The sequence below is a fragment of the Hemitrygon akajei genome, chromosome 13 (genome assembly GCF_048418815.1).
Source record: "Hemitrygon akajei chromosome 13, sHemAka1.3, whole genome shotgun sequence".
Lineage (NCBI taxonomy): Eukaryota > Metazoa > Chordata > Chondrichthyes > Myliobatiformes > Dasyatidae > Hemitrygon > Hemitrygon akajei.
The window spans coordinates 62,346,977-62,374,356 of NC_133136.1; the positions used below are offsets into that span (position 1 = coordinate 62,346,977).

The window sequence follows — 27,380 nt, forward strand, 5'->3', positions numbered from 1 at the left end:
TCTTCTGCATCTCCTGGTTGTTTGTGGGGCACGAGAAACCACGACAAAATTGGCGACCACGGCAGGACCGGAAAGAGACCCGCGGAAAGGAAACAGCAGATTGGGGACACTGCCCAGTCCTCTAGGGATCCCCACAAGGCTATCAGAATTAAGGGTGCACCCAAACAAAAGGTAAGCGCTTTTTGCAACCATTTGGACTAAGAATTCTGTTGGTTTTGGGGAGGTCTTGGAGTCTCAGAAGTGTGGAACCACAGCCGAAGGGTCTCTCCGGTCCAAAGAATCTGGCAGAATTGGGGGTTAACAGGAGGCTCAGAGGATTTGATCAAGAACACTGCAGTGAGGGTAAGTACAAATAAGCTAATAAGAAGTTAAGTGAAGAAAAATTCCACGTGGTGCTGGTAAGTCCCTGTGGACACCGCTTCGTATAAAACGAAGGTCTGAACAGGCAGGGAAAGGGAAAATAGAGAAAATCCTCGTGGATACCGCCTTAAGAGATAAGGGTCTGAATAGACGAGGTGCATAGAGAAAATCCCTGTGGATACCGCTTCATATGAAATGATGGTCTGAACGGGCAGGGAAAGGAAAATAGAGAAAATCCTCGTGGATACCGCCTTAAGAGATAAGGGTCTGAATAGACGAGGTGCAAAGAGAAAGTTCTATGGATACCACTCTAAGTAGAGGTCTGTACGGGCAGAACAGAATAGGAAACAAGGACAGTCCAATATATAGTTTAAAGCGCTGGTAGATAGACGATAGACTAGGCATAGAATTAGAGTAAATAATATTATCCTGTAAACCAACTGTGAATCTCTGAAATACCTTAAAAAGAGAGAACATGACAGGTAAAGGAACAGCAGTAGAGATTACAAGCAAAAAAAATCCCGGTAAATAAATATGAGATCACAAAAACTTCAGAAAAATGGGAAAAGAGAACCAAAAACCTGGTCACAAAATGGCCAAGAGAAGGAATGTTTGTTGTAAGCTTGAGCAAAGAAATGGAGGCACTAATTAAAAATTACAAACCAAAAGATAAATCTAAGAAGAGGGTAAAAAAGAGAACGAGAAATGGAAGTGCTAAAACTCTTCACAACGGTGGGAGAAAGGCTGAGGAGGACAGGTAGAATATTGATTACAAACGAGGAAGACACTAAGGTGCTGGAAAAACAGCCTGTTAGAGAGAGAGGGAGGTACAGTGAGAAGCTGTCTTCAGCTCCGTACCCGGAAGCGAAAGAAACAGAAAAGCCCCCTCCCTATAATGAGGAAGGAACCCCTAAGCAGTGCCCCCTGCTGACGAGAACAGTAAACATGCAGGGAGAAGTGCAAGTTTGGGATAATGAGGAGGAAAAAAGACAATACGAGAAGGAAAAATGGAAGGAGATACAGGCAGAAAGGATAAAGGTGGAACAGGCAAAGAGAGAAATGAAAGAAGAGACTGAACGGATGAAATACTTGAGAGAGGAAAAAGAGTATGAGGAGTATCGGTTATACCATAGAAATAAACAGACTAGAAAAGAAAGTGGCTCATCAGGGCAGGAAGAGATGAGGCATTCAAGAGGAAGTGGAAAAAAGATAGGAGATGAGAGTCTTGGAGAAACACAAGAGAGAAGGGAATCAAGCACGAGTAAGGATTATGAGGAGTCCCTGCCACAGGTGTACAGACACAGACAGGAAGAAAGAGAAGGTGACTCATTGGAGGAGCAAGAGTTAAGTGGACAGAGAGAGGATGCGAGAATTTGTGGGGAAGAGGTAGGAGGCAGAAGCCTAGAAGAGCAGAAGGAGGCAGTCAGGGAGTGACTCGCAGAAGTAGAGAGAGAGCCAGATAAGTTACTGAGAGGGGATAGCCAGAGGAGATGCAAAAAATACTCCAGGGGCCAACCAAGTATTGAATCAAGACAGAAAGGAAGGACTCCACAGGGAGACCGAGGGAAGAAGAGGACCCTGGAGACATTTGTGTGGGAGGCAGTAAAGACATACACTGAGACAGATGGGGAGTCAGGTGAGGAGGAGAGCCAGGGCAGGTGGGAAGGAGGAGGAAGAATGATGCCGTTGTTAGTTAAAGGATCAGGACAAGTGCAGTACATCCCTTGGGGATCCCAGGACCTAGAAGGGCTGAAAAACACTCGGCCCAATCTACATGAAGGAGCAGGGAAATGGATTAGAGCCTTTGAAGAAGAAACGGCGGGACGATTATTGGCTATGGGAGATTTGAAGGCGCTATTGATAAGGTTGATGGGAACCTCCAAATTTAACGAATGGCTGGCATAGTAAACTCGAACGACCCGAGAACTGATGGAGACGGGTTTGACAGAGTGAGGCAGAGGGTATGGCAGGCCCTCAGGAAGCTTTACCCACCCAAAGTGGATCCCAAAGCCTTAAAAGGGGATCCACTGGGAGACACTGAAAACCCAGCAGCCTATGTAGAAAACCAGTTGAAAAGGTGGAGACTGGAGACTAAGCAAGAGGTGGAAAATAGCTTATTTATCACCACACTGTTCCGACATAGCATTCTGGATGCAATGCCTCCGCAAGTAAAATCCAAACTAGAGGAAGTGGTTGGGCTGACGTCAATGACCCCACAAAAATTTAGAGACCACGTAGTCCATGCGGTTGAGAAATACCGGAAAGACAAACGAAGGTTGGCTGAGCAGCAGGAAGAGGTGCAAAGAAAGTTAATACAAATACAGCTCGAAGAACTCAAAAAGAAGGAAAAAGAGAAAAGCAAAAAGATGCAGCCAGCAACCACCGGTCCGAGTACAGCCATCGAACTGGATGAAGCACTGCTATATGGAGGAACCGATCATACTGTAAGACAAGGGCCGGAAAACCCCATGCCAATAATCAACGTCTTTGGAGGAGCATTCCCACAAATGCCCTATCAGGAACAGACTAAATTCAAACAGCCCAGTCAGGACTGGACGTCCCAAGGAGGGGGACAGAGGAGCTATAGGCAGAGGGGACCAGTGAGGAAACAGGGGGAAAGAGAGGTAGAGAGACTGTGCTGGGGATGTAATCAGCCAGGTCACATGAGAAGAGATTGTCCGTTTACACCATGGCCTGTCAGACACCAGCAGGAACCGATAAGAAGGGAACTAAAGTTTAGCCAAGGACTATTGGAGTATAAAAGTTGAAATTGTTTGCTGTGTAACCAAAACTATGTAGTCAGCTTTGAAACTTGCTATTTGCTATGCATGGACCCAATTTAGTAGGAGAATGAAATCTTAAGAATGTAGAAGACAATGGTGTGTTAATGAGAGCTAAAGATGTAGATTAGAACATGGTTAAGTCACGAAATCTTAAGAATGTAGAAGACAATGGTGTGTTAATAAGAGGAAGCTAAGAGATGTAGATTATGTAGTCTGAGTTTGCTATTTGCTATGCATGTACCCAATTTAGTAGGAGAATGAAATCTTAAGAATGTAGAAGACAATGGTGTGTTAATGAGAGCTAAAGAGATGTAGATTAGAACATGATTAAGTCTTGAAATCTTAAGAATGTAGAAGACAATGGTGTGTTAATAAGAGGAAGCTAAGAGATGTAGATTATGTAGTCTGAGTTTGCTATTTGCTATGCATGTACCCAATTTAGTAGGAGAATGAAATCTTAAGAATGTAGAAGACAATGGTGTGTTAATAAGAAGAGATGTAGATTATGTAGTCTGAGTTTGCTATGAATGAAATCTTAAGAATGCTGAAGACAATGGCGTGTTAATGAGAGGTAGCTAAGAGATGTAAATTGGAACATGATTAAGTCAATGGGTAGAAACAATAGTGGCGGATGTACTTGTGATACGCAACTGTAGACCGATTGGATATGCTAATGCAACTAAACCAGGAGATTGCTATAAAAAATGCTATGTACAGGGATCGGTGGGCAGTCAGCGACTAGCTCAATGACTGTCTCAGCTTTGATTTGCAAATTAAAGTTTAACCCTTCTTGAGGAATCTTCTGCGTCTCCTGGTTGTTTGTGGGGCACTAGAAACCACGACAAAATCAGAATTAAAATGTTTGGCCACTTTTCACAGATGGAGCTGAGGTGCTCAATGAAGCGGTCCCCAATTTACGATGGGTCTCATCAATGTAGAGGAGGCTGCATCAGGAGCACCAGACACAATAGACATGATTCACAGGCGAAACATTGACTCACCTGTTTGGGGTCCAGAATGGAGGTGAGTAGGCAGGTATAGAACTTTGGCCACGTGGAGGGATAAGTGCCAGAAGGGAGATGAGTGGGGAGGGACAAATGGACAAGGGAATCACGGAGTGAGTGATCCCTACGAAATGCAGAGGGGGTGTGGTGTGGGAAGGTAAAGGTAAGGATAAGTTTAGTGGTAGGATCCCTTTGGAGATGGTGGCAGAAGTTGTGGAGGAAGATGTGTTGGATGCAGAGGCTCATGGGGTGCTAGGCCCATGAGGAACAGAAGGAACTCTATCACTAGTAAGGCAGTGGAAAGATGGGGCGAGCAGATGTTCAGGAAATGGAGGACATGTGGACAAGGACAACATTAATGGTGGAGGAAGGGAAGCCTTTTTTGAAGAAAGGGGACACTTCTGATGTCTTGGAAAGGAAAGCTGCAACCTGGACCAGATGCAGTGGAGACAAAGGAGCTGAGGAAAGGGAACAGCATTTTACAAGAGACAGGGTGGGAAGAGGTATAATCAAAGATTCAAAGTACATCATCGAGTATGTAAGCAGTGTACAACACAGAGATTCGTCTTCCCCACAGATAGCTACAAAGAAAACCATAGAACTCAAAGAAAAACATCAAACACCCCCACGCAAGAAAAAAAAACAAATCACACAAATGGCAACAACAACAAAAAAATCAAATGAGTCCAGGCATCTTCAGTTCAGTGTTTGTTACCTGTAGGCTGCCCCGATTCAAAGTCACTCAACGTACCAACAAAAAAAAACAGCAACCAGATGCAGAAAGACATCATAACGTGACATACAGAGTGCAAATCACAAGCCACATCAGTGAGACCTTGCCCAACACTCTGGACTCCAGCAGCATCAAGATGCAGGGACCTTCCTCCAGGAACAGTGAGCAAGAGGGGGAGGAAGAGAGACAGAGAGAGAGGGAGAGAAGAAAGATCATCACACGCTGACCACTTCCTCCGGCAGCAGCGAGCAAGAAGTTGGTATACAGCACTGAACACCAGCTCATCTTCTGCACTTGCCTCGATGATTTCAATCAGCCAGAAATGGGGTCAATCGTGGGGTCACGCCCCACCTTAGCTTCTTAGCATCAAGCCACACACTTCGCTCGAAGCCTCATGGAACACGCTCGGAAACAGCAACGGATCAGATCACTCAATTGGCCCAAAACCACACCACAAAAATGTTGACCACAGGCTCCAACAGAAACAGAAACTCATTTGAAAGAAAAAAAAGTAAAATTAAGTAGTTTTATGAACCATCTGGAAGACGTCTCCCTTGGTCCTGTTGTCCACTGGCACCATCTTCTTCCAGAGGTATAATCAAGAACATCTTGTATTCCTTTTGGGCAGCCTCCATCCTGATAGCACAAATATAGATTTCTCTAACTTCCAGTAATTGACCCCCCGACCTCCTCACCATTCCTGTTTCCCTCTTTCGCCTTACCTGCCCATCACCTCCCTCTGGTACTCTTTCCCCTTCCCTTTCTTCCATGGTCTTCTCTCCTCTATCAGATTCTTCTTCTCCAGACCTGTACCTCTTTCTCCTATCAACTTTCCAGCTCTTTACTTCATCCCACCCCCTCTCCCGGTTTCATCTATCACCTACCATCTTCCTCCCCTACTCCAACCTTCTTGTTCTAATTTCTCATCTTTTTTCCCAGTCCTGATGGAATCTTGGTCCAGAACATCAATTGTTCACTCTTCTTCATAGATGCTGCCAGGCCTACTGAGTTCATCCAGCATTTTGTGTGTGTAAATGTGGAAATCGGTAGGTTTATAAAAGATGTCAGTCGACAATTTGTTTCCAGAGATGGAGACAAAGAGATCAAGAAAGATGAGGTAGGTGTCAGAGATGGCCCAAGTGAATTTAAAGGTAGGGTAGAAGTGAGAGGCAAAGTTGATGAAATTGGTGACCCCAGCACGTCCAATGCAGTTGTCAATGCCGCGGAGGAAGAGTTGGGAAGCATTATCAGAGAAGGCTGGTACATGAGCTGTCTACATAGCCAAAGAGGAGCTAGGCATAGCTGGGGACCATGCAGGTGCCCTTGGCTACCTGTCATGTCTGGAGAAAGCAGGAGGAGCCAAATGGAAAAAACTGTTGAGGTGAGGATCAGTTCTGCCAGACGGAGGAGGGTAATAATGGAGGGGAACCAGTTGATTCTTTTACAGAAAAAGAAACAGAGCTTTAAGGCCTCCTTGATGGTGAATAGAAGTATATAGCGACTGGACATTAAAGCAGTCAGGGCCAGGAAACTGAAAGCTACTGAGATTGAGAGCATGAGAAGTGCCGTGGACATAGGTCGGAAAGGAATGAACCAAACAGAATAGAATGCAGTCGAGGCATGTTCAGTGGAGTAAGAGCAAGCAGAGACAATATGCCTACCCGAATAGTCTGGTTTGTGGGGGAGTCTGGGGTAGGGGAGGGGGGAAGGGAAGGGGAACCTAGGGGTCCAGCGGTTGCAAGGAGGGCCTCAGTCTGGAAGTGTTAGCGATGGAGGTCCAGGCTGGAGACGGAGCTACAGGCAATCTAAAGGCGCCTGGGGTCAAGGGAACTGGCGCTGACAGCAGTAGAATCCAGCATCAGGATCTTCTTGGAGTCAGTGGAACAGGGGTTGGCAACAATCGTATCACTGATCCAGAGGCATCCAGGACCGTCGGAAGCAGGGTTGGAGTCAGCAAGGTCCGTGGTCTGGGCTTGTCTAATTGAATGAAGTTCCAGGGCTGTCAGAACCAGAGTTGGAGGTGGCAGGATCCGCAGTCTTACAATCCTTCCTGGATGCAAGGAAGGCAAGGAAGGCAAAGAAGGCGTGGATCCGGCAGATGATGCAATGTCGGAGAGGTTCATGACAGGCAGAGGAGAGAGGGGCCCAGAGCGGTGGCACAGACTGACACAGGGCCATCTAATATCCCCGCATAGCTGAGGGGGTGGCACATAGAATTTGGAGGGAGAAGCTACATGAGAAGCAGTCAATCAGACATCAGTACCTGGGATCCATGTTGGATCTAAACCGCGAGTACTGAAAATGGATCTAGAAGCCAAGTGGAACAAGATGGCATCAAAGACAAGTTTGCAAGTCTGCATGAGTCATGGTCAAACAGTCAGAGGGCAGCAGAGATCACCGGGGGGGGGGGGGGAACCAACGCACATGAAATGCTGGAGGAACTCAGCAGGTCAGGCAGCATCTACAGACATAAATAAATTGTTGATGTTTCAAGCCAAGACACTTCTTCAGGACTGGAAAGAAAGGGGGAAGACTTTAGGCCTATTGCAAGTGTGTGTGATGACTTGAGAGCAATGAGTTACATTGAAGTTTACAGCTAAGCTATAGCTAAGCGGGGGGAGTGTATTTCAGTAATACTTGAGTAATATTGTTAATCTATTGTTTAAGCATTCTTTGCTTTTTACTTCCAGTCATCCATACTCCTCTGCCTTCTCCCCACACCCTTTGATGCCCTAGCTAATCAGGAACCTATCCATCTCTGCCTTAAATACACCCAATAACTTGGCCTCCACAGCCGCTCGTGGCAACAAATTCCACAGATTTACCACCCTTGACTAAAGTAATTTCTCCACATCTCTGTTCTAAATGGACATCCTTCAATCCTGAAGTCGTGCCCTCTTGTCCTTGACTCCCCTACCATGGGAAATAACTTTGACATATCTAATCTGTTCGGGCCTTTTAATTTTTTACATTATGAATTACAGGTTATGTGTAAAAGTATGTGACTGACATCCGTCATTATGCAACCATGTCATATTTGCGCACCTCACTAAAGTAAAACTAAGTAGGCACATTATCCCAGGCTCCAATGTTTTTCTTTCAATTAGTTTCTGGAATTACAAAACACAACACTAGTGATACTAGTTTAGGCATAAACATCAGCAAGACACTAATGGAAATGCAGTTGGATAACTTAAGAGTACATTCGGCAAGATGAAGATTCAAAGTTTTAAGTAATAAAACTTTGAATGCCAGGTCAAAAAACGTAGATACAAAAATATTCAAAGTACAGAAATACAGGCAGACAAGGTGGAATTCAGTGTTTCAAGACCAAGGAATGAAATACACAAACAGGAAATAATATTAACAAATAAGCTGAAAGCCCAGCACTCTTCTGAAAAAGCTAAATAACTTCCTAACTCCCACCATTCTTTGGATGAACAAGAATCAACTTCTCTAAATCTTTATATGTATACTCTTGAATTACACCTCCGTTAAGGGAAATAAATCTGTTCCACTGCTCCCACGTTTTTTTTTCGTAAGATGTACCTGACTCAGAGGCAAATTCAGAATGCTTGGGTAATTATAAATACAAACAAAATTTCAGTGAAACATAAAACTCAACAATTACACAAAAGCTGTTGGCTATAATTTCAAAACAATAATCTAATGAAAAGCACACCAAGTTATTTTATATTAAAGAATACACTGAACAATGTACAGTACTTGACAAAGAAAGCCAGATTTCATCAATAATTTTGTTTATTTCCAATTTGAAATGGCATTGTATACTAATATAGAAAAGATGAATGGGAAACCATATATTACAGGAAGTGAATGTTAGAAAGTGCTCAGGCAAAAAACATCTCACAGACAAACTGCAAAAGTTAACAGAATGGCAGGGAGTACTGGTGTATTGATAGTTGGAACAATTGATCTGGAAGCTGCATGCCGATTCATCATTCTACTTGTTTCCCAATCTCAGCTCCATTACTTTCTATGTTTTTACCTTAGCATCAGAAATTACAAAAGTAAATGTTAACAGATATCCATTTATGATTCATTTATCCATTAGAGCAGGATTAAATTTGATCAATACTCACTTGGCTTCTACGTCAGATCTCAAGTGTACAGTAAAAGCCTCTGAATCATCATGGGGACTTCGCCGTCTTATTTTCCTCAACTTCTCCAAGTCACTGTAGACAAAAGTAGGTGAGCAGTTATTAAAGAGGAACTGCCATGGACAGCATTACAATACAATATGTTCAGTATGCTGGAACTACACTGTCGCTCCTCGGCACAGTGAGCCTGCAAAGCTAAAGCTTAAAAATACATTGACTGATTAAAATCTTAGAACAGTCTTTATGTAAGCTATATATAAATGCTAACTTTGATTAAATAAAAGAATCTTACAGAATTTTCTATTACCAGTCTTTCTATATTAGCACCATACAGTTGGTTTCAACAATGCCATTCAATGCAATCATATCCTCAGTTCTCATCAACCAGCTCCAAAACCTGGGCTTCCGTAACTCCCTCTGCAACTGGATCCTTGTTTTCCTCACCAGACCACCACAGTCAGAGCGGATTGGAAATAACACCTCCTCCTTGCTAACAATCAACACTGGCACACCTCAAGGATGCGTCCTTAGCCCATTTCTCCAGGGTTAGGGTTAGGGTGCAAGTATGCAGGCAGTGGGCAAAATAGCCCTCTAGTGTTTTTGGATCTCGTAATGGAGATGCTGTTCACTTTACCCTGCCACTTTGTTTTGGCCCACATTGTCATCATCTCGGTCCCCGACTTGCCTTTATTGGGATCTTCCTCCTCGTTAACCTCCATTCTGGAGTTTAAGTTAAAGTGGCGGGGTTATTGTTTATGGACAGTGCTTTGGACTTAGATTTGGGGTTTTCTTGTAGGGACTAGGTGCTGTGATTTGGGGGTTGTGCAGTAGCTAATTGTGGGGCGGGACAGGCCTGGGGGAAGGTTTGGGTAATGGGGGTTGAGGACTCCAGGCCAAGGGAGCTGGGGTAGGGTGGCCAATGGTATTGTGGGTGGGAGCGGGTGTGGGGGTCCCACTGCAGTAGGGGGGGAAGAAGAACCAGACTAGGAGTGTAACTGCTGGTAATATTGGGTGGACCTGGCTCCTTGATGGCTTGGGTTTATGGGGGTGTGTAGCAGGGTTGAAGATGCTAGGTTTAGGGATAGGGTAAGGGCCATTATGTAAGCCCCTTTTGTGTGGTGTAGTTGGGGTGCGCAGTCCATTGGAAGTTAGGGTTAGGGTAAAGGGTAGGAGTGGGGATGTTTGTGTTGATGTGTGGTGAAATTGGCTTCCTGGTGGAAAGAGGGTTCAGGTTTATGGGGGAGTGTAGGTGGGTTACGGGTGTTAGGATTAGGGGTATGACTGGGAGGTGGGGCTGTCCTTTCTGGGGACTGGCTTGTGTTATTTGAGGTGCTACCTGATTTAATTGGGGTGTGTGTTCCGTAGGAAGTTAGGGTTAGGGTGAAGGCTGGGATTTGGGAATGTTTGTGGGGTGGTGTTGTACTGGTGATGTGAGGTGAACCTGGCTCCCTGGTGGGGAGAGGCGTAGGGTTTATGGGGGTGTAAAGGGTTGGAGGTGTTGGGCCGTGGTGTCACAGGATCTACCAGTGGTGGGGGGTTTTGGGCTGGACTACCCAAACCTATGGTGTAGTAGTTCTGTTTTGGGGCCTAGCTGTTAGGCAAAAAGTCCCTTTCCTAGTTAATGGCTCCCTGTCTTAATTCCGTTTCTGGGTGGGTGATTGAAAGTAATCCTCCTCTTCCTTTCTACTCTGATTTTCTCAATTTTAAAAAAATAAAAAAATGAATAAGTAAATTATTTTTTTGTGCTGGCTGTCTAGTGGGTGTATCGTATTCAGTTGGCCCAGCTTTTTAGGCCTCGTTTAGGTCGTACGGGGAATAAGTGTGTAATGTTTCAATCCATCTCCTTTCTGCTCTTTTTCTTTGGGTGTTTGACCAGTTTATGTTAGTTTCCAGGCCCAATATTTTTAAGGAGTGCGTTCCATACTCCTGGAAGTGACTGCTAACTGGTCTGTTTAGGTCTCCTCTTCTGATGTTACTGAGGTGTCCCATGAGTCTGGTTCTTAAGTTGTTGCCCGTCTCCCCTATGTATATAATATGGCATTGTGTGCACAGGATTGCATATACTACATTCTTTTGTTCACAAGTTATCCTCTGCTCTATCTCGGCCCACTTTCCTGTGGCTCTGTTGTGTACGCTTTTTGAAATTCTTAGGTATGTGCATGCTCTGCAGTTCCCCACCTCGCAGTTTGGTGCTGCTCGTACCCTAGTGCTGACTAGTATGTCTTTCAGATTTCTACCCCTTTTGAAGGCTGAGACAATGGTGTATTGTCCAAGTGTCCCCACTTCTGCTTTTAGTTCTTCAAATGTGTTCTGACTGCCCTGTGGATATTCACTGCCATCCCACTGTATCCTGTTATCAAGAGTAGTTTCCATGTTGTGTTGTTCCGTGGTTGGGGATTTGTGATACTTTTCAGAAAGTCAGATTTGATGTGTCTAAGTCTCCTTCTGCTGTAGCCCCTGTGTCTAAGTGCAGAGAAGAGGATGGTCGTGGCCTGGTGGAAGTCCTCCGCCCTGGTGCAAATGCGGTGAAACTGGGTCAGCTGTCCTTTTACAATGCCTCTGAAGGTGTGTTTGGGATGGTGGCTCCCTGTGTGTAGGAGGGTGTGTGTGTCCGTGGTTTTAAAGAATACCTTGGTAGCTAGTTTTTGGTTGCCGTTTTCTGGTGCTAGCTTAAATACTGTAGTGTCCAGGAAGTCAATCTTCTCTCTATCTGTTGTGGCTTTAACCTTTATGGATGGATGATGAGTGTTTAGGATTTGAATAAACTCCTCTAATTCCCCCTCTGAGTGTATCCACACCCCCCAGATGTCATCCAGGTATCTGTAGACACACATGGGTTTTTTGGGGCACTTTGGATAGACTGTTTCCTCCCACTTTGCCATGTATATATTGGCATAGGCTGGAGCAAACTTCTTTCCCATTGCTGTGCCCTTGACTTGTAGGTAGAATTCACCATCGAATTCAAAGCCATTTTTAGTCAGGCTGAGGTGAAGGAGTTCTAGCAAGTCCTCGTCTGGTCTCCCTTGCTGAGGGTTTTTCTGTAGGATATCCCTCACTGCCTCCATACCCCTGTCCGTTTCGATATTGGTGTACAGACTTTCAATGTCCATGGTGAAGAGTATGGCCTCAGAGGGTACTGACATGGAATTGACTATTCGGACAAAGTGATATGTGTCCTTGATGTAGCTGGAGTGTTTCTGTGATAGTGGATTAAGGCAGGCATCAATGAACTCCGCTATCCTGTATGACTCACTGCCGCAGTCTGACACGATGGGCCTGCCGGGTGGTATTTCCCCCGGAACAGTCCATGCGTCTGGGTTCTTGTGTATTTTGGGGAGGATATAAAACTTTCTAGCTCGTGGCTGTACCCGTCAGGTACTCTATTTGCTTCCCTATGAGGTATCCAGTCTTTTCCAGTTCATGCAAAATGTTCCTGATTTCTGTGTGTGTTTCCCAGTATATGGGTTCCTTTAGTTTAGCGTAGTGTTCCGTGTTGTTTAGTTGTCTGTGTGTCTCAAATAGGTATTGCTGTTTGTCCATGATAACTATGCTGCTCCCTTTATCTGCTGGTTTGATAACAATGTCCATGTTTTCCCTCAGTTCTTTCAGGGCTGCTCTCTCTTTCCTAGTTAGATTGGGCTTATCCTGTACTTCTCTCTCCCTCTCCCTTATTTCATCTAGTGTGCTCTCAAATTCTAAAATAGCTTCAGATCTATACCTTCGCTTGGGCATCCAGTCTGAGGGAGGGGTGATAGGGTAAGGGTTAGGGTTAGGTTGAGATTATGCGGGCAGTGGGCGAATCAGCCCTCTTGTGCTTTTTGATCTCGTCACTTAAGATTCAGTTTCACGCGACCCTGCCACTTTGATCTGGCCCACGCCTTCATTAACCAGGTCTAACACTTGCCTTTGTTGAATCTTGCCCCTCTTGACATAGGACATCGGGTTTGTGGGGGTTTAGCAAGGGTTAATCGGGGTGTGCCTAGGGTTTGTGGGGCTGAAGCCAGTGTTAATCGGGAAGTGCCTAGGGATTGTGGGGCTGAAGCCATTGTTAATCGGTAAGTGCCTAGGGTTTATGGGGGTGTGTGCCCCTTTTGGACTAGGGTTAGGGTTAGGGTTAGATTGTGTGGCTAGACTCAGTAACATGACATCTCTCAATTTACTGATAACACAACAATTATTGGCAGAATTTTAGATAGTGAAGACATGGTGTACAATAGTGAGACAGATCAGCTGGTTGAGTGGTGTTGCAGCAACAACAACCTTGCAGTGAGATCTTCAGGAAAAGGAACTTGAACAAACACACACCAGTCCTCATTGAAGGATCAGCAGTGGAAAGGGTGAAATACTTCAAGTTCCTGGGTGTCAACATCTCTGGACATCGATCCTGGGTCCAAAATATTGATTGTCATTACAAAGAAGGTACAACAGTGGGTATACTTCATTAGTTGTTTGAGGAGGCTTGGTATGTCACCAAAGACGTGCAAATTTCTACAGATTTAGCATGGAGAGCATTCCAACTGGTTGCATCACTGCCTAATATGGAAGGACCACTGCACAGATTTGGAAAAAGATGCAGAGAGTTATACACTCAGCAAGCTCCATTATAAGCACTAGCCGCCCCAGCACTGAGGACACTTTCAAAAGGCGATGCCTCAAGAAGGCAGCATCTATCATTAAGGACCCCCATCACCCAGGACGTGCCCTTTTTTCATCACTACCATCAATGGTGGTACAGGAATCTTACACTCAACATTTCAGGAACAGCTTCTTCCACTCCGCTATCAGATTTCTGAATGGACAATGAACCCATGACCACTACCTCACTATTTTCTTTTCCTATTTTTGGCACTACATTGCAGAATAAAATCAGATTTCACGACATTTGCCAGTGATGTTAAACCAGATTCTGAGTGTAGCATCCTAAATTAGTCATGTTATCTGTATACTTTCTTAATCTGATATCTGGGTTTGGCAGGATTCAGACCAAATTTTTGATTTGCATACTATAGGTTCTCTTTGCCACAAAAGAGGGTAGTTATCCAGCAGAAATATAGCAATTCGTGTTATTTTGTATTCTGCATTAATTTTAAACACTCTTAATAATACTACTGAATACCTGGGTTTTAGACAGAACTCATTCATTGCCCGCATAGCTGTGATGAAATTATTTTGAGTATATTTGGACCCATAATCTCGTTTCTTCAGAATAGCTTTAACTGGAAAAATGTAGAGAATTAACATTTAAATAATGAATTAATCATTTTTACACATTTTCTCTACTGAAACAGAACTAAAATTTATATTTTAGCCCAAGATCTTAAGGCACAAACTAACGGAGATGGGAGTAGACTCTCACATGGTGGATTGGATAGTGGACTACTTGACAGATAGACCTCAGTATGTGCGGTTGGGAGACTGTAGGTCTGACACGGTGGTCAGCAGCACAGGAGTGCCGCAGGGGACCGTGCTCTCTCCGGTCCTGTTCACCCTGTACACATCAGACTTCCAATATAACTCGGAGTCCTGCCATGTGCAGAAGTTCGCTGATGACACGGCCATAGTGGGGTGTGTCAGGAATGGACAGGAGGAAGAGTATAGGAAACTGATACAGGACTTTGTGATATGGTGCAACTCAAACTACCTGCGTCTCAATATCACCAAGACCAAGGAGATGCTGGTGGACTTTAGGAGATCTAGGCCTCATATGGAGCCAGTGATCATTAATGGAGAATGTGTGGAGCAGGTTAAGACCTACAAGTATCTGGGAGTACAGTTAGATGAGAAGCTAGACTGGACTGCCAACACAGATGCCTTGTGCAGGAAGGCACAGAGTCGACTGTACTTCCTTAGAAGGTTGGCGTCATTCAATGTTTGTAGTGAGATGCTGAAGATGTTCTATAGGTCAGTTGTGGAGAGCGCCCTCTTCTTTGTGGTGGCGTGTTGGGGAGGCAGCATTAAGAAGAGGGACGCCTCACGTCTTAATAAGCTGGTAAGGAAGGCGGGCTCTGTCATGGGCAAAGTACTGGAGAGTATAACATCGGTAGCAGAGCGAAGGGCGCTGAGTAGGCTACGGTCAATTATGGAAAACCCTGAACATCCTCTACATAGCACCATCCAGAGACAGAGAAGCAGTTTCAGCGACAGGTTGCTATCGATGCAATGCTCCTCAGACAGGATGAAGAGATCAATACTCCCCAATGCCATTCGGCTTTACAATTCAACCGCCAGGAGTAAGATATGTTAAAGTGCCGGGGTTAGGACTCAATGTATTTAAGTAAACTACTTAAGAACTTTTTAAAAACTATTATTAATGCTTTTTGAGAGTGTGATTTTAGATGCATATCATATTTTTACTGAGTTAAGTATTGTATGTAATTAGTTTTGCTACAATAAGTGTATGGGACATTGGAAAAAATGTTGAATTTCCCCATGGGGATGAATAAAGTATCTATCTATCTATCTATCTATTTTACACATTTCAATATAGAGACACTCAATGTCAATCAATATCAACAATATGTCTGGAAGTCTGAACTTCAGACAGAGTACACTACTTAACTAATACTTGGGCTCTTCAGTACCTCATAATTATTAGACCATTGGTTCCTAAGTGTTTCTGGCAGTTTTATACAGTACACCTTCTTTTAAGACAGTCAAAGCAGTTAAATTCTTCTGTCAATGCCTTATCCTGCATTTTGAGTTCCGTCATCTGTCTGTAAGGACCCTCATTGACCTGATGGTCCTTTCATTTACCAGAGACCAGGAAAGCTCAATTTAACATTCTTTAAAAATACCAATAGGAGATGAATATCTAGGCAAACAACATTTTGGACATGTAAATAATCTTAATTTATTTGTTCTTATTCCCTTTAAATTTTGAAGTATTTCCAATGTTGATTCCACTGCTAGTTTGAAATTAAAATTTATCACACTCCATCTACAAAGCAACCACATTCTATCATTCAAAAGGACCTGCTTATAAATTAATTCAAATATATTTTACAAAAATAAAAGACAATTAAAAGAAATCTGTCCAAAAACCTTTAGAAGCCTACTTTCATTAAAATATAAAACTACCATTCATCCAGATAACAAAGTAAGGCTTTAAGCTACTTCAGAAGGAGTATTATATTTTAAAAAATCAATGCCCATTAAGATATTAAAGTTAGAAATTATACTGAATCAGATAAGATGATAGAAAATATATATATTAGGTTTGGAGTGCAAAAAGTGTAAATGCATGAAGTGCAATGCAAGTAGAAATAGCACACTATGACATGGTGTCAATGGTAAGAAGATCTCATTCAAAAAGAAGATTGAATACATAGTTATTACTGTTTTAAAGAAAATTATCATAAGGCTAGAAGAAAGAACATCCTCCGGAGGATCATTGGTTGTGGGAGTTTGGGAGGTGGATGGGGTTCAACCCATTTGGTTGGAATTGAAAAATAATAGAGCAATAAATACACTATCTCATATATTTTACACACTACTGAATAAGGGCAAGAGTTAGCTATATGAAGAATTTACCAAGAAATACATGAACTAAGGAATATCATTGCAAAAATCAACATTAAATAGAGCAGATGAGCAAATTTTCAAAATGTGTTCATGAAAATAATTTTTTTTGGTATGTTTCCTGAAATAGAAACTGAAAATACTCTAATGGTTTTTGACCCAAAACATACACTATATCTCTTTCCAGACATGCTACCTGATCTACTGAGTGCTTCCAGCAGTTTTGCTCAAAGAAGGCAACATCAATGTATATAGCCTAGATGAATAGAGTTTTCAAAGTGGCCATCATTTCAAAAGCTTTAGCTTAGGTTCATCATGAGAAAAGGCACAAAGCAATCCAAAGTGAAACTACATAAGTGAGTAAGGGAAAATTTCACAAAATGAAAGACGTGATCCGGGTAAACTAGACTCAGAAAATTGGCCACTAAAACAAACATGAAACTCTGCACATTCTCAGCAAATTAATCAGCATCTGTAGATAGAGAACAACAGAGCTAATGTTTGGGTTTATAAGAACAATACAACCACCATAGGTATAAACCATGATAGTTGGCAAACTCCAACTGCTACTTAATTAACATAGAATAAAATTGCTTACCTTTCACTTGAATTTGCTCCAAAGTAGGTTGACTTAGAGAACTTGACCCTTGAGCAAGTAAGATAATTTTGCATTAAACAGAAATTAGAAAGTTGTACCTTAATTTTTTAATATAGGTAAAACCATGATATAGAAGGGAGTGATTAAATATTGCAACATTTGTTAAACCTTATAGTTAGGACTGACTGAAAACTTAAAAGGGATTAGTAGCAACAAAGAAAATAGATTTGAGAAAGGGTGGGCTGGACAGAGAATACATGAAAATTCTGCTTCAAAAGTTAGTTGGAAAGAAACAGACCTGTACACCTGATAAAACACATGCAAAATTCTGTTTTGTTAATTTAAAAGCTTGTTTTAAAGTTCATATCTTAATTTAACTTAATTTCAAGTATGCCTGTATTCGATTGACAATATAGATCTTGATAGTCTACAGTCAGTCCATAATAAGGGAAAATTTACATCACAGATATTCCTAGAATGTTGTGGCAGCTTTATTTGACATGTTGTAAATGTTATTGCTTTGCCATTGGCTAAAACCCTAACCCATTGAATTTTAAACTGAAGATTTTCAAAACTCAAGGAGAAATGGCTTGCAAACCATATTATTACAAGAATTTTAAATTTAAAAAATGGGTCAGATTGTGGCATCAAAGGGATAGTGAATGATGCAGTGACTTTGTAAAAAAAAAACTGCCTGCAAGGAATTAGCAGGCTGTGTGGGTGCAAACTTTCCCTGCTCTCAACATATCAAGCAACATGTATCGAAGACACCTGACAACCAGAAATAGCATAATAGTCAAACAAACTCTGCTGAATTAAGAATTTTAAAATACAGCAAATTACTAGTTTTATTCCCTTTATGGGAAAATACAACAATATTAAAATTAAGTGTGAATCTATATTTTTAAAAATTATAATATTTGGAGGTGGTACATTTATTAAATTAGTCAATCATGGTGAATGTGGTTAGTCAGCAGTATTACTACTAAGTACTCAAATTAAACACTGTTCCACATTCAGCAAGGCTTAAGAATGTTCTATTATTCTTACAGCCTAAATAGTTAACAAAGGATCCTGGGCTAATATATCAGACTAAACAAATTCATAGATCAGGGATGCAGGCTGAAGCTTACACAGGAACAAGCATCCTCTAAATGAGGGTGACGATGACAGTTTACCCCCTCACCTAGACAGAAACAATGCAGATCAGGCTCCCAGTTCCAAACAGCTTCCAATGTCATAAAAAGCTAAGTTCAAATTGGTCAGGAAATAGCATGCAATGGTCAAATATTAGTTGCTGTACAATACTAAGCTTGCCTTCTGGTTTGTAACAAAACTTGCAATATAAAGTAAGTAATATTACCAGCTCTTTTGGGATCTTGCTGAGAATTGGATTCTGTTGAGGTAGTGCTGTGACTATGCTCACTAATGCCATCCTTTTTGCCACTAGATGAACATAAACGCAGCTGGGCAACAGCGCTGATAGGAAGATTTAATCCTACATTATTGAAGAGATACCGATGGGCCACATTGCTCCTATATACTGAAAGTAAAACAAAATGAAAAATGCAACAGAATTAATTTTCTGACAAACTGCATTCTTAAAGATCACAGAGGAAAAAGTTACCTTAAGGATAGCAACCATAAATCATTTCCATTAAACCAAGCCATTTTAACAGTTTTAAGTCAAAATCCATAAAACAAGTTTTATTTCAATTCTATTGTTCTTAACAAATAGAATGACAGAAAGTAAAAGCAAACAATAAAGTGGAATTTTCTAGATTATTGTGTATATTAACCAGGACATATTGACAGATTTATGGAAAACCTATTAATTGACTAGCAGTGTCAATCAGCTTGCCATCGTGCTCTGATTCAACTTCTGATTTCAGCCTGTAATTCTCAGTTAAAAATATTACCCACATCATTCTCCCACAAACTCAATTTTTGGGCCTGAGATCTAAATGCAGCAGCTTTACTTCTCAATTATGCCTCCCATTTACTTGGGTGCAACATGACACAGTGGAGATGAATAAGACGTTGTTTATTGATTTAACTTCTCTCTCAATTGCTGCCCTCAATATCTCTACATTCTCCCAATAAAGTTCAACTTCAGCTCCAAAAATATTACCTTAATTTCCTCCTATCCATTCCAGTTTCTCTGATCTGAAGACTAACATTAGACCTCAACTAGTCTTCATCTTCGAAGATGCAGGGATTCATTACAGAACCATGAACATCTGGAAGGAGGGAAGGCATGTTCATGTTTCAGCCATTGATCTTTGTCAGAATGCACCTTTTGGAGTGTTGCTTGACCGCTTTCTCATATGTCAATAACAACAAACCTTCAGAAGTACTTCTTATATCAAATTCTTCCATAAGCAGGGAAAATACCAGGTGAAAAATTCATTTCTTGTTTTATTGATTTCCTCAGTATGATGGTTTTGTGTATCATTAACCTATTCTCAACTCTTTCAAAATTTATCTTTTTGTCCTAGCTTATTAATTGTGATGGTGTTCAGCATTCATAGTGCTTCATTTATAATATTTAATCCATTTGTTCTGTGCAATCCCTTTAAAAAACTCAGTCACCTTCCAGTTCCAAGAATTTAAAGAATGTATTTTTTCTCAACTTAAGTTTTTTTAAAATTATGTATTGCACTGTACTGCTGCCACAAATAAACCGCACAACATATCCCAGTGATATTAAACCTGATTCTGAATCTGCAACAAAATTATAACACCTCCCATATTTGACTAAAAGACAGACAGTGAGCAAAATTGGAACAGAAACTCTGGACGAATAGGAACCAGAAATTAAATATACAAATAGCATATGTTTAATCCATCCATAAATGCAAAGTAAGAGATGGCTGATCGTATACTTGAACCACTGATACAATTCATGAATTGTAACCAAAGGCCCAGTGCCACTTCAATTTCCTGATTCCTTTACCAATTTATATACTTGAATGACAGAACTGTTAAGAATACATTTGGTATATAACTCAAATCACATATAGGAGTAGTTTCAATCCCCAAAAGGTACTGGAGGATTGGAGGACAGCTGATGTTGTTCTACTGTTTAAGAAAGGCTCTAAAAATAAACCAGGAAATTATAAGCCAGTCAGCCAGACATCATAAGTGGGTAAGTTATTGGAAGGCATTCTAAAGGATTGCATATGAGAGCATTTGGATAGACAGGGACGGATTAGGATAGTCAGCATGGCTTTGTGTGTGGTAGGTGGTGTCCAACCAAACTTAAGAGTTTTTCCAAGGATGTCACCTGGAAAGTTACCGAAGGCCGTGGATGTTGGCGAAGTATTTAACAAGGTCCTGCATGGTCAGGAAAGTTCAGTAACTTGGCATTCAAGGCAAGGTAGTAAATTAGTTTAGACACTAACTGGAAGAAGCCAGAGAGTGGATGCCTCTCTGACTGGAGGCCTGTGACTAGTGGAGTGCCACAGGGATCAGGGCTGGATCCGTGTGCACACAAAATTGTGTGCAAGGCCAATTCTATCATGCATGATCTGGGTGCCATTCACAATTAACTGCTGGAGTTTTGGACTTTGATACATAACCTCCATGAAGTGCTATTTCTGGATATCCTTTCATGTGTTTAAAAAATATTCCAGATCAACATCTCCACGCTCCAATAATGCTTAAAATACCAGCTATGTTACCCATTTGATTACTGTAAGGAAAGTCTAAACCTACAACCTCTCTTTGCACTTGATTTCCTTACCAGGAGACCACAGTCAGTATGGATTGGTAATACCTCCTCACTGAATCAACCTTCAAGGATATGTGCTTAACCAACAGTTCGGCACTCTCTACATTTATGGCTGCTGGTGACTAGTTGTGTTCCACAGCAGTCTGTGTTGGCACCACTTCTTTTTATGTTATACGTCAATGACTTGGATGACAGAATTGATAGCATTTCTGCAAATTTGCAGATGACACGAAGTTAGGTAGAGGGGGCAGGTAGTTTTGAGGAAGTAGAGACTACAGAGGGACAGTTTAGGAGAATGGGCAAAGAAGTGGCAGATGGAATACAGCGTCGGGAAGTGCATGGTCATGCACTTTGGCAGAAGAAATAAAAGGGTAAACTATTTTCTAATTGATTGAGGAAAAAAAAACCTGAAGTGCAAAGGTTCTTGGTCATCCTTATAAAGGACTCCCTAAAGGTTAACTTGCAGATTGAGTCAGTGGTGAGGGAGGCAAATGCAATGTTAGCTTTCATTTCAAGAGGACTGGAATATAAAAGCAAGGATGCAATGTTGAGGCTTTGTATAGCACTGGTGAGGCCTCAACTGGAGTATTGTGAGAAGTTTTGGGCACCTTAACTAAGCAAGGATGTGCTACATTGGAAATGGTTCAAAGGAGTTTCACGAAAAAGATTCCAGGATTGAAAGGTTTGTTATATGAAGAGCATTTGATGACTCTGGGCCTGTACTCACTGGAATTCACATAAATGAGGGGTGACCTCATTGACAACTATCAAATGGTGAAAGGCCTTGATAGAGTGGATGTGGAGAGGATACTTCCTATGGCAGGAGAGTCTAAGGCCAGAGAACATAGTCTCAGAGTAGAGGGGTGTCCTTTTAGAATGGAGATGAGGAGTAATTTCTTTAACTAGAGTGGTGAATTTGTGGAATTTGTTGGCACCGGCAGCTGGAGAGGCCAAGTCACTGAGTATATAAAAGGCAGAGGTCGACTGATTCTTGATTAGTCAGGGCCTGAAGTGATAATGGGAAGAAGGTGGGAGATTGATGCTGAGAGGGAAAATGGATCAGCCATGATGAAACGGTGGAGAAGACTCGAATGGCCAAATGGCCTTACTCTGCTCCTATATCTTATGGAGTTATAGACTGCATGGCAAAGTACTACTTATATGCCATCTATAAATTTGCTGATGGCACTATTGTTGTTAGTAAAATCATAGATGTCAATGAGGCACAGTATAGAAGGGAGATAGATTAACTGGTTGAATTGCATTGCAACAACCTTGCATCGAATGCCAACAAGGCCAAGGAATTGATGGTGGACTTCAGGAAGGGAAAGTTGGAGAATATAAACAAATCCTCACTGAGCTGTCATCAGTGGAAATGTTGAGCACCTTCAAATTCCTTGATGTCAACAACTTGGAAGATTTATCTTGGGCCTAACACGTTAACAAAAGCTGCAGAAAAAAAGCATGAAGGAGGTGTGGGATGGGATGAAGATCATCACCGGATGCGGTGCAAAGCGGGGGGCAAACATAAGTGGAGATGTGGAGAAAGCGAACCAGCTGAACAACTTCTTCAACAGGTTCGACAGCTCAATCTCATCCTCACCGCAGAACTCCACACCAGGCTTACTTCCCTCACAGGAAAATAGCCACTCACAGGAGACCTTGCCCATGCCCAGGATTACGGCTGCACAGGTGGAAGGTCAACTGAGGAAGATCTGTACCAGCAAGGCGGCTGGACCGGATGGAGTCTCCCCACGATTACTGAGGGCCTGTGCGACTGAGCTGGGAGAACCACTACAGCGCATCTTCAACATGAGCCTGGAGCAGAGAAGAGTACCCAGACAGTGGAAAACATCCTGTATTGTCCCAGTACCGAAGAAACCACAACCAAAGGAGTTGAATGACTTCAGACCTGTTGCCTTGACGTCGCATGTGATGAAGACCATGGAGCGGCTGATAATACAGAATCTGAGGCCACAAACCAGGCACGCCCAGGATCCTCTTCAGTTTGCGTATAAGGAGAAGGTGGGAGTGGAGGATGCTATCACGTATTTGCTGCACAAATCACTCTCTCACCTAGATGGGGCCAGTTGTGCTGTGAGGATTACATTCCTTGACTTCTCTAGTGCCTTTAACACCATCCAGCCCAAGATCTTAAGGCACAAACTAACGGAGATGGGAGTAGACTCTCACATGGTGGATTGGATAGTGGACTACTTGACAGATAGACCTCAGTATGTGCGGTTGGGAGACTGTAGGTCTGACACGGTGGTCAGCAGCACAGGAGCGCCGCAGGGAACCGTACTCTCTCCAGTCCTGTTCACCCTGTACACATCAGACTTCCAATATAACTCGGAGTCCTGCCATGTGCAGAAGTTCGCTGATGACACGGCCATAGTGGGGTGTGTCAGGAATGGACAGGAGGAGGAGTATAGGAAACTGATACAGGACTTTGTGATATGGTGCAACTCAAACTACCTGCGTCTCAATATCACCAAGACCAAGGAGATGGTGGTGGACTTTAGGAGATCTAGGCCTCATATGGAGCCAGTGATCATTAATGGAGAATGTGTGGAGCAGGTTAAGACCTACAAGTATCTGGGAGTACAGTTAGACGAGAAGCTAGACTGGACTGCCAACACAGATGCCTTGTGCAGGAAGGCACAGAGTCGACTGTACTTCCTTAGAAGGTTGGCGTCATTCAATGTCTGTAGTGAGATGCTGAAGATGTTCTATAGGTCAGTGGTGGAGAGCGCCCTCTTCTTTGTGGTGGCGTGTTGGGGAGGAAGCATTAAGAAGAGGGACGCCTCACGTCTTAATAAGCTGGTAAGGAAGGCGGGCTCTGTCGTGGGCAAAGTACTGGAGAGTTTAACATCGGTAGCTGAGCGAAGGGCGCTGAGTAGGCTACGGTCAATTATGGAAAACTCTGAACATCCTCTACATAGCACCATCCAGAGACAGAGAAGTAGTTTCAGCGACAGGTTACTGTCGATGCAATGCTCCTCAGACAGGATGAAGAGGTCAATACTCCCCAATGCCATTAGGCTTTACAATTCAACCGCCAGGACTTAAGAACTTTTTAAAAGCTATTATTAATGCTTTTTGAGATAGTGATTTAGATGCATACCATATTTTTTACTGAGTTAAGTATTGTATGTTATTAGTTTTGCTACAACAAGTGTATGGGACATTGGAAAAAAAGTTGAATTTCCCCATGGGGATGAATAAAGTATCTATCTATCTATCTATCTTAATACAATCACAAAGGCAGCATGCTAGTGGCTCTACTTCATTAGGAGTTTATGGTGATTGGTATGTCAACAAAGACTCTTACAAGTTCCTACAGATATGCTGTAGAGAGCTTTCTGACTCATTGCATCATAGCCTGATATAGAAACATAGAAAACCTACAGCACAATACAGGCCCTTCGGCCCATAATGCTGTGCTGAACATGTACTTACTTAAAAATTACCTAAGGTTACCCATAGCCTCCATTGTTCCAAGCTCCATGTACCTATTCAGGAGTCTCTTAAAAGACCCTATCGTATCTGCCTCCACCACCGTTGCCAGCAGCCCATTCCACGCACTCACCATTCTCTGAGTAAAAAACTTACCCCTGATATGGAAACTTCATGCACAGCACCACAAGAGGTTGCAGAGGGCTGTAGACTCACCAACTCCATTATAGACACAACCCGACCCACTATGGTCTCGCTATCCAGGACATGTCCTCGTCTCATAACTGCCATTGGGGAGGGAAGATGAGCCTAAAATTCCACACTCAATGATTCAGAAAGATTTTGCTCTCTTGCATCAGATTCCTGGTGTGCATAAAATCATGAACGCTACTTTATTATTCCTTTTTTTTTTGCACCATTTCTTTTGATAATTTATAATTATTTCAGGTCTTTGCTCAGAATTGCTATAGCAGCAAAAAAGCCAACCACATCATCCAACTGTAAGGAGAACAATAACTTCTCCAGGTACTTTCAGGGCAGGATTTGAATAACATGGCATAAATTGTCATTACAGAGAGATAACAAAATGATTATAAATAACATCAGGCAACAAAACAAAACCTATCATCACAAGAAAAAAGACAAAAACAGCCAGTGAGATTAAGATTGATACAGAAATCTGATGTGGTCAAATTCTATTAGTACATCTTACTCACCATAATGAGCCACACCAGCTCTGATAGCATAATGTCGGAGATAAAACCTGCACATCGTGTGCCACGGCTTTTGCACGAGACCAACAAACATATTCATATAGGTTTCAGGAGACAATTTTTTCTGCTAAGAAAATAACATCAGTTTAGAAACAAGAATCTACGGTTTGAACATAAATAGGTTAAATAGCTGCCTGGAATTTGAAAGCTTCCTTCCTCCCTTCATTGGTTTCTCCACACTACCTCTTCAACAACTCGCAGCCTAGACTGCAATCTTCTTCCTGATTCTGCTTTACTATGCAGTTGCTTCACTCCAAATACCCCAAGACAGTTTTTGTCCGTCTGAACACTGCTATAGGGCATTACCTAAAATCTTCTGCTTTGTTACATCTATCCTGCCACATACATATCTAACATATTTACAGTGCCCATAGAAAGTATTCCCCCTCCCCGTAAGTTTTCATGATTTATTGTTTTGCAATTAAGATTGATACAGAATCTTAGAAGTAAGATCAGTGGATTTAATTTGGCTTTTTTGACACTGATCAACAGAAAAAAAAATCTTATGTCAAAGTGAAAACAGATCTCTTCAAAGAGATCTAAATTAATAACAAATATAAAACCATAATAATTGATTGTACATGGATTCACCCCCTTTAACATGATACACCAAATCATCACTGGAACAGCCAAATAGTTTTAGAAGTCACATAATTAAATGGAGATCACTAGTGTACAGTCAATGTGTTTCAATTGATTGTCGTAAATATACACCTGTACCTAGAAGGTCCAACTGCTGGTGAGTTTAGTATCCTGGCAAAAATCTACACAATGAAGCCAAAATAACACTCCAAGCAACTTCTCAAAAAGATTATTGAAAAGCACAAGGCAGGAGATGAATACAAGAAAATTTCCAAGTCACTGAATATCCATTGGACGAAATAGGAAGAATATGGCACAGCCATAAATCTGCTGAGAGCAAGCGATCTTCATAATTAAGTTACTGTGCAAGGAGGGGACTAGTGAGGGAGGCCACCAAGAGACCTATGACAACTCTGGAGAAGCTACAAGCTTCAGTGGTTGAGATGGGAGAGACTATGCGCAAAACAACTGTTCCCTAGGTGCTTGACCAGTTGCAGCTTTATGGGAAGAATAGCAAAGAGAAAACAACTGTTGGGAAAAAAAAATGAAATCTCAACTAGAGCTTGCCAGAAGGCACGTGGAAACTCTGAAGTCAGCTGGAAGGCTCTACGGTCTTTTTGAGCTTTTTGGCCACCAGACTGAACACACCATCCCTACCATGAATCCTGATGGTGGTTCCATCATGCTGTGGGGATGCTTCATTGCAGCAGGCCCTGGAAGGCCTGTGAAGGTAGAGGATAAAAAGAATACACAAAATACAGGGAAATCCTGGATGAATGCCTGATGCAGTCTACAATAGAACTACAACTTGGGAGAAGATTTGTTTTCCAGCAAGAAAATGACCTCCAAGCATAACGCCAAAGCTTCAGGGGAATGGCTTAAAACCATTAATGCCCTGGAGTGGCCAGGTCAGAGTTCAAACCTCAATACAATTAAGAATTTGGGGCTTGGCTTGAAAAGAGCTATTCACTCATTATCCCCATGCAATCTGGCAGTGCTTGAACTGTTCTGTAAAGAAGAATAGGGGAAAATTGCAGTGTCCAAATGTGTAAAGCTGATACCTATCCACATAGACTCAAGGCTGTAACTGATGCCAAAGGTGCAACTACTAAATACTGACTTGAAGTGTGAGTAATCATGTAATCAATTATTTTGTGTTTAATAACGGTAATAAATTTAGACCAATTCATAGAAATTTCTTTTCACTTTGACACAAGAGTCTTTTCTGTTGATCAGTATCAAAAAGTATTAAATCCACCGTGATTCAATGTTGTAAAACAATAAAACATGAAAACTTTCAAGGTGGTAATACTTTTATAGGCACTACAACCATATTCTTGGATTCTTCCCCAAGTCTTAGTTAACCAGCCTCTCTCCACCTATCTCTGTCTACATTTGTAAAGAACCTTAGCACATTTTAATACTATAAATGCAAAGAATTGTTCCTTACATTGACAACCTATAAAAGCTATTAGTTTACAAATGCAAACAAATTAAAATCTAAAACTACTTTACCACTATATCTGGAATAAATCAAATGACAGCCAAATCTGATGATAAATCACTAATCAGTAAAGTTATCTATTATTTTCTTTCCATAGACACTACTTAAAGTACTACATATTTTCAGTTTCATTTCAATTTTTTTTAGCATATGCAGTGTTTTGCTATCTCAGTTCCTTCTTAATCATTCTCCCTTAGCTGACACAACCACTA

At 41.9% G+C, this 27,380-nt stretch overlaps 1 protein-coding gene across 4 annotated transcripts in view; it reads right to left on the minus strand.

Moving 5' to 3' along the window:
* The window catches only part of slc30a9 (solute carrier family 30 member 9), a 94,366-nt gene that overhangs the window by 62,068 nt on the left and 4,918 nt on the right, over positions 1–27,380 (minus strand). For 2 of the 4 annotated variants that reach the window (XM_073064750.1, XM_073064749.1), the window contains exons 3-7: positions 25,026–25,146; positions 18,481–18,660; positions 17,118–17,165; positions 14,118–14,217; positions 8,984–9,076 (exon numbers count right to left, since the gene is read on the minus strand). In XM_073064750.1, the coding sequence (XP_072920851.1) occupies positions 8,984–9,076; positions 14,118–14,217; positions 17,118–17,165; positions 18,481–18,660; positions 25,026–25,122 (518 nt within the window). In that variant the 5' untranslated portion in view covers positions 25,123–25,146. Of the gene's footprint in view, positions 1–8,983; positions 9,077–14,117; positions 14,218–17,117; positions 17,166–18,480; positions 18,661–25,025; positions 25,150–27,380 lie in introns of all 4 variants that reach the window. The other 2 variants (XM_073064747.1, XM_073064746.1) reach the window with 1 other exon arrangement.